We start from the raw sequence: 7,891 nt of genomic DNA, 5'->3' as shown, positions 1-7,891 counted from the left end.
AAGAAAAGAAATCTTCCTTCTCGCCGAAAGCTGGAAGCGAATCGGCACTGAAGAAAAATAGGAAGGAAATCATGATTGTATCTTCTCCATCCGGCTGTCTCATGTATAAATAAAGTAGGAGATGGGATCTTCTTCCTTAATCGTCAGGCGTGTAAAGATGAAAGGAATTTCGATCGGTGCAAGGATTTTGGGGTTCGATCCTTTAAAGGAGTATATATATATAACCTCTCTCGCTTCCTCCCATATCTTTCACTCCAAGTAAACAAGTCATAAAATGGGTAATTCCGTCCGTAGATTCAACAAATCGATCCGGCTAACTTAGCAATTTACAATGTTTAACGCTTTTTATTGTATCGGAATAAAATTGTGTCCCCGCTCAGATCCAGCTCTTTTTCTCTCTCCGTTTCTCATCTCGAATCCGAGAGATTCCCTCGCCCAGATCTTGACCTCTGCCCTCGTATCCTACCGGAGATCTAGATCCTCAAGCTTCGCACTGTGCCGGAGACGCTGGTCGAGCCTTGGGAGACCCCGCGGCCGCCACAGCCATGAACCCCTTCTCCTCGGGCACGCGATTGAGGTAAGCTTAAAGTTTCACTTTCCTTGTCCAGCAGCCAATTCTTGCGTCGGCACCACTCTTCTTGCTCCTTCTCTTCTTCTCAGATCTGTTCGCTTACAATGAGATTATTTTACGCTCGTTTTCCATTTTTGCCCGCAGTCTGAAAGAGCTTGCGATTTTTTGTCGCAGCGAAATGGTGATATCTGGTTTTCCGAACCTCGCTTGAATTTTAATCAGTTGAATTTTTTTTTAAATTGCGGATAAGTTATTGGCCGATAATTGATAGTAATTGAATTTGAAGTAAACTGCGGTGATTTTGTGCTGAGAGGAGCGAATCATGGAACAACTATATTGAAATGAGTGCACAAGCATGAATTCTAAGAACTTACCCTCTTTATTATGAATTCAAGAACAGCATTTGCTCTTCCAATTCTGTTCGTTATCCTAATCTTGCTTATTTGCTGTGGGATGAAACACTTTATGGTTTACAACGCAAAACTTGTATACAAGTTCAAGTTTAAGATTATTAGTGTGGTTTAATTGACATGCCTATGTATGAATTTGATCGATGTCATTCAAAGGAACTTATTATGTTATATAAATGGATAACAATGTACCATAAAGATAATAATGGAGCACTTTATGCTCATATTTCTCTAATATATATCAAAATACTAATCGGTAGAGCTGATGGTTTGAAATCTTGTATAGTGCTAGATGAAATGATTGAAATATATTATTCCAATAAATTATTGAAATTTGATACTACTCGATACAAATAATATCTCCTCCCTGATTCATCTCCTTTCTCCTTCAACCTTCTATCCATCACGGACACCAATGTTGACACGATATCGGAACAATATCGTTTTGGTCAAAAGATTGAAACTCTAGCACAACTTGAGATTTTGAACCTTAGCAGACTCGCTATAAATTTACTATTAGTGCTAGGGAAAACCTCCTCGTTATATGTTATTCACATATTGTAGTCAATATGCTTTATTTAATTAGAGGTTAAACAGAATAACAAGTTGAGTTGTAGGGGAAAAAAAAGAAATTAAAGGTTTTAAATCAAGTAGAATTAGAACAAAAATATCAAATATTTAGCAATTACTTGCGGGAATAATTGAGATCAATAGACATGAAACTCTTATAAGTAAGAGTTTAAGATTTCTTTGACATATTATCCAACAGAATGGAGATATTAATGTTGATATAAAAAAAGTGAGTGGTGGAAATGGAGGACCTACGAAGTTATTATAGGGTCTAAAGGAGGTTAGAAGGAGGAGGAGCTGAATAACCTCTTTTAAAGCTTCTACAATAATTAGTTCGCAGCGACAAAAAACCAAAACAAACAAAAGAAACTGAAAGAATACAAGTTGAAAGGTAAATAACAATGCAAGTAAAGAAACAATTCAAATATAATGATTTACATGGTTTGACATCCCAAGACTTCTGCTCCACAGGCTATAACCTTTTAGTGGGTCATGGAGATACCTATTACAATAGCTTTCATTTACAAGAGAAAATACTTAGAATAAAGGATTATAGTGAGAGCGAGAGGATAGAGTGGAGATAAGGGAATTTAGCAAAGTATCGACACTTTGAATAAATGAATTTTTAGCCTTTAAGCCCCTATATACTTCAACTAAATCTTCACTCAATGTTCAAAATATATGTTTTGTTTTGGTTCAATTGACTGTTTTGTGCTTCTAGTCAGCTAGTTTTTGTCACTTCAGCTGATTGATCGTCATTGTTGTTGTTGTAGCTAATTATTCTGTTGCAATGTGTCAATTGCTTCATTAGTCAACTCAAGATCCTATAATTGGCTCTGTAACAAATTAACTATTCTATTATTATTAGTCGACTAAACATAGTATGAGTCAATTCATTAATTTAGCACGAGGTGCTTGTTTTAATCCATGTACGATCTTTTTTAAGCTTGTATACATGATTTGAAAATTTTAGGTGTTCAAATCTCTATGGCTGACTTATCTAGATTTATTTTTTAATAAAACCATTTAAAAGACTGTCTTTATATGCAACAAATGCAAAAACATTCATTTGAAATTCTAATTGGGCTACTCTCTCTATTTGGTTAAATCCTCATGTTACTAATCTTACTTTATTTCTAATCATATTCCTTTTTTGATCTACTTTATTGTTAGAGACCCATTTAATATCTACAATTTAGCTACATTGAGGTCTTGAAATTAATTCTAATACTTTATTTCTTTCAAATTGAGCTAACTCTTCTTAATCATGGTTAAATCCCCGTAATGATCCAATCCAATGCTTTATTGACATTCTTTGGTTCAATTTGTGATATTAAAGCAAAAATATTTTCTAAGTTTTAAAAATAAGATCTTCTTTTAACTCCTTGAGTTAGGTCTTCCCAATAGGATTAATATTAGTTTTATATGTTTGTGATTGTTCTTGTTGTTCATGTACCATGTTTTCTTTAGTTTCAACATTTTCTATTATTTCTTGTTCATTCTTTTTGTTTACTTCCTCATTGATGTCTTCATCAATGGGAGATGTTTTGGAGTATGTGCCATTGGTTTTATCAAATTAATACTACATTAGCAGTTTCCTCAATTTCTAGAGATCTTTTATTGTATTTTTATTATAGACCCTACAAAACACTACTAGATCAAGAATATTCAATCAAATCCCTTTATCCTCTTTATGTGAAAATTTTTCTACCATCTTTGGTGTGTAGTATCTGTACCTTACACCTAAAAACTTTAAAATCCATAATAGATTTCTTATTAAAATATAGTCTTACAAGGGGTTTATAAGAATATTTGACCAGAATGATTTACGGCTTCGATCCAAAATTGATTGTATTCATTGAATATAATCCTAGTGGCTTATTGTAATGTTCGTGTTTTCTTCTCCATAACACTATTTGTTATGGTGGTCTAGGGGATGAGAATTCATTAGCATAGCCATTTATTTTACAAAAATTAAAATTAAGGCACTCAAATTCTCACCGCCATAACTATTTCAGTTTTAAGAAGCATACCCATGTAAACCTACTAAACTCATCAACAATGACAAGTCAATATTTACTTTTATTGAAAGATAAAATGTTTTTAGCTTTGAGTAGATCTTATTATTTTTTCTTTTGGCATGCATCATAAACTTTATCCTTCTTGAATGACATTTCAAGTACTCCTTTCATCAAACTTTCCTTAGCTATGTTGTTGATCAATTTCATATTTGTGTGTGCCAAATCTCTATGCCATTTCCATGCTTCTTCTTCTTTCTACATGAGACATTAATCAAGGAATTAGTGATATAAGATCGAAGACATATATTCATTTCTTTTGCCTACTAAGAGAATTGTATCAAGATTAACATGTTTAATTGAACATATCATTCTTTTAATAATAAGAACATTATGCATTATAGATGACAAAGTTAGCATTCAACTCAATATTACTAATATTAATGACCTTCAATTTACTATTATTTCCAAAGGACACAATTCCTTTGTCTTTATAGCTTAAAGTAAAGAAGTTACTTAAATCATCGATCATATGCCTTAAACAACCACTATCAATGATCCACTTATTTGAATGTCCATGTATTTGAGTAAAACTTGAAACTTTTGGTACCCAGAATGTGTTGGGTCCAACCAGATTAATAAGACATGCTTGGGAACCCAAGCTTTGACAAGTCTAGATTTTGTAAGGTTATTAATGATGTACTTTTTGTAATTAAAGAAACATAAGAATGTTTTTTTTTTCTTTTATATATAACACTTTGATCTTTTAACATAATATCAAGATTCTTTAATCATAGAGTGAATTTTTCAAGACAATTTCTTAAGTCCTCAATTTGCGATTTCAAGTTTGCATTTTCTTCAATAATTTTATCAAATTTTGAAGAATCATGCTTGTGAATTTTGCATGTTGAGTTTGAATTGATTTGTTCCTTAATTGCCCTAAGTTCCTTTTAAGACATTTTTTTATCCTTAGAGAATTTGTCAAGTGATAATATCATTCAAATGATCTAAATGGGAAGAGTTTACCTCACTAGAGCTTAAGGAATCTTCATTACAAGATGAATTTTCATTACCAAAAGTATCAAGTCCTATGAATGCTACATTTTTGGTATTATGATTGTTTTTGGTTGTTCTTTGTGGTTTCTTAAAGAATCTTTTAATGTCTTTTTGCTTAATTTTTACTTTTTCTTATAAATTTCTTTACAAACTGAGTCATCTCCAATTTGGACACAACGCTTTTAGATTTGGTTTCACTTGTAGACTTGGAATAGGATGATTCCATCTCTTTCTTCTTCTTGGATTTCTTTTTTACTTCTTCTCAATCACCATTGCTAGTCCCTTATCCTTTAGAAACATAGCTTGTTATGCAAGTCAAATTCACAAAGTAGCTCATGTAGCTTAACAATACAAAGATTGGGCTTATATGGACATGTCCAAAGATCGATATGTATTTTATAATCAAATTATTTGAATTAATTTAAGTGCACGGTGTAATGAGTAGAGGGAGATAAAAACTCTAGTTAACATAATAAAAAGTTATTAGATTTTAATATAACTAGTGATTTAGCCTTTAATAGAGCACAATGGTGGAATAAGATCCATAAAACAAATCATGATTCCTCACTATTTAGGGTTGGCGGATTTTATCCTACCATTGAATTCAACTATAATTAAGATCAGTATTTATGAGATTGTTAACATGGATTTATGCTAGCTGTTAGAGCGCGATGGAATCCATCTTTCCTTGTTTAGGATCAGGATCAACATTTGCAGTATTGTATTTAGCAAGTATGTTTCCCTATACATGACATGAAATAGACAAGACATATTTTTTAGTCCTAATTTTAATATGTTTAATAATACTCTGTTCTCAATTATTGTGCTTCAAATAGTAGATATGAAAGTTCATATTATGAGATTTCATCTTTGTTGCAAAATTATTTTGTGTTCTTTAGCATTTTATGCTCTACTTTATTTCAGGGACATGATTAGAGCCATTCGGGCATGCAAAACTGCTGCAGAAGAAAGGGCTGTTGTAAGAAAAGAATGTGCAGCTATCCGTTCTGCAATCAGTGAAAATGATCAAGGTTACAGGCACAGAAACATTGCAAAACTTATGTTCATTCACATGCTTGGTTATCCAACACATTTTGGTCAAATGGAATGTCTAAAGCTGATAGCTTCTGCTGGATTTCCTGAGAAACGAATTGGTTACCTAGGCCTTATGCTTCTTCTTGATGAAAGACAAGAAGTTCTTATGCTGGTCACGAATTCCTTGAAACAGTATGCATTAACTTAATCAGTCTTAAGATTCTATGAAATGATGTTAACTACACTCTAATTAAAACATTGATTCTTTCTCTTATTTTGTGTTTCTTGTGCAGAGATCTTAATCACTCAAATCAATATATTGTGGGTCTTGCACTCTGTGCTTTAGGAAATATATGTTCTGCAGAAATGGCAAGGGATCTAGCACCTGAAGTAGAAAGATTATTGCTAAGTAGAGATCCAAACATTAAGAAAAAGGTACCTGTTGTCTCTTGGGAAGTTTATTTCATTTTCTTAATGTGTCTATATGACTTAAAATCATGTTTTATGATCTACAAGGTTCCTGGAAATAGACACTGGAACTCCTAAATCATTATTGTCTAATGTCAAAATGAGAATCTTCACTTGAATAAAATTTGCTGTTCAGTTTTTTTAATGTTTGGCTAGTGTATTCTGGTGCCGTTAGCGTCACCTTCTAGAGTATGGAAAACATGATATATTTAACTGGTGTTGTTTTAAAATTTAAACATTTACTGGATAATAAAGGACAAAAGAATGTTGGTTATGACTTATAAGAAGCTCACTTGGTTATATCTAAACACATCATCTATTCCATGCTGATTTAAAATTTTCAATAGCCACAATCAGTATGGTTGTGAAGTGTTGCCATGCATATCAACTTAGGTCGTATGGTATCACAAAAAGAATATTTACAAATAAAAACTGTTCTTTAATTTGAAATGTACATTTGAACGAACATGCATATACCATAAAAGATGTATAGATCTCATGGTTTGGAATCTCGTGCTGTGCTAGGTGGTACGATAAAAAAGGATTATTTTAGTAAATTATTGAATTTATGATTGATTGACATGGATAATCTCTATTGTGTTGCCAATGTTGTTCATTAGCAATTATACCATGTTGACACTTGATGCTCTTTGACATACTTGACATGCCAAATGAGTTTAAGGAATAATAATCATAAAACTGATATAAATTCATATTGGCATATATTGAAGTAAAAATTGAGTAAAAATCATTTTTAATTTCTATAGTTGATTGCTTTAGTCTAATCAAGAGCTTGTTCACCCTAGCAGATGAAAACATTTTTAGTGAAGAGGAATGACTTCCAATGAGGATGATACATTTTTCTGCTGATTAACTCGACTAGTGATGCGAAGGCAGCGATGTTACTGCTGATTTATTTTCTGAGTTATTGTTGGTCCTAAACATCATTCTCAAAATTCGACGATGTGATTGAGTGAGGTGGACAACAACAAATGTTTGAAATGTTAAAATTGTGCTTATTGTTGAGAGAAGCAACAAGTGTAAGCAACTATGATGATTGAGGTGATGGCCATGTTGATGAGCGAGTTAGTGGGTGATAATGAGTGAGGCAATGAGCATTTCCAAATGATGATGATGATTGAGAGCGACAAGCATGGAGATTGGGCTATAAGCATTGAATGAAGGAGAGTGAGCTGCAAATGTTGGGTAAAAAGGGCATACAACAAGGAGGCACAGATGGTGAGAGCACGAGCATGAGTAAGGTAGTCAATTTTGTTTGTCTTAGCCCCACTCCTTCCTCCTTTCTTTACCAAGGTAAACAAATTTCATGAATTCGATCTCCATCTCATATCTCCCTTCTCCCTCTCCTCTTCACTTCTCTCCTCCCCTTCACGCTAATAAACCATAAAGAGAATTTGTCTTGAAGTAAAAAGAGGGCTTAAAATTAACGCTTAAGTTTCAAATATAGGAAAATCATATCACATTTCTACAAACTCTAATATAGTTACTAGATATTTTTATTTTCTATAAAACCCACCACAATAATTGCTTAGGAAACCCAATCTCTTTTTTCAATTATAATTATATGTAAGCCCTTATTTTCTCTATATTTTGCATTGGTTGTCATGACAAATGTAGTTGATCTTGGAGATATAAATTTAAAATTATTTTAGAAAATATTTATCTCCTTTTATTCTACTATGAATAAATCTTTTCCAAAGCATCATGGTATTATTCATGTACTTGAGAACAAAAATGTTTAT

At 32.5% G+C, this 7,891-nt stretch overlaps 1 protein-coding gene across 1 annotated transcript in view; it reads left to right on the top strand.

Moving 5' to 3' along the window:
- Positions 1-377: 377 nt before the first annotated feature.
- The window catches only part of LOC141828989 (AP-1 complex subunit gamma-2-like), a 67,171-nt gene continuing 59,657 nt past the window's right edge, over positions 378-7,891 (top strand). The window contains exons 1-3 of the mRNA XM_074716388.1: positions 378-577; positions 5,550-5,852; positions 5,954-6,095. Of these exons, the coding sequence (XP_074572489.1) occupies positions 546-577; positions 5,550-5,852; positions 5,954-6,095 (477 nt within the window). The 5' untranslated portion in view covers positions 378-545. The remainder of the gene's footprint in view (positions 578-5,549; positions 5,853-5,953; positions 6,096-7,891) is intronic.

Source organism: Curcuma longa, chromosome 5 (assembly GCF_044706935.1).
Source record: "Curcuma longa cultivar G26 ecotype Majalengka, Jawa Barat chromosome 5, ITB_CL_G26_1.1, whole genome shotgun sequence".
NCBI lineage: Eukaryota > Viridiplantae > Streptophyta > Magnoliopsida > Zingiberales > Zingiberaceae > Curcuma > Curcuma longa.
The sequence above is the reverse complement of the archived record's forward strand: the minus strand, read 5'-3'. Positions and strand labels throughout refer to the sequence as shown.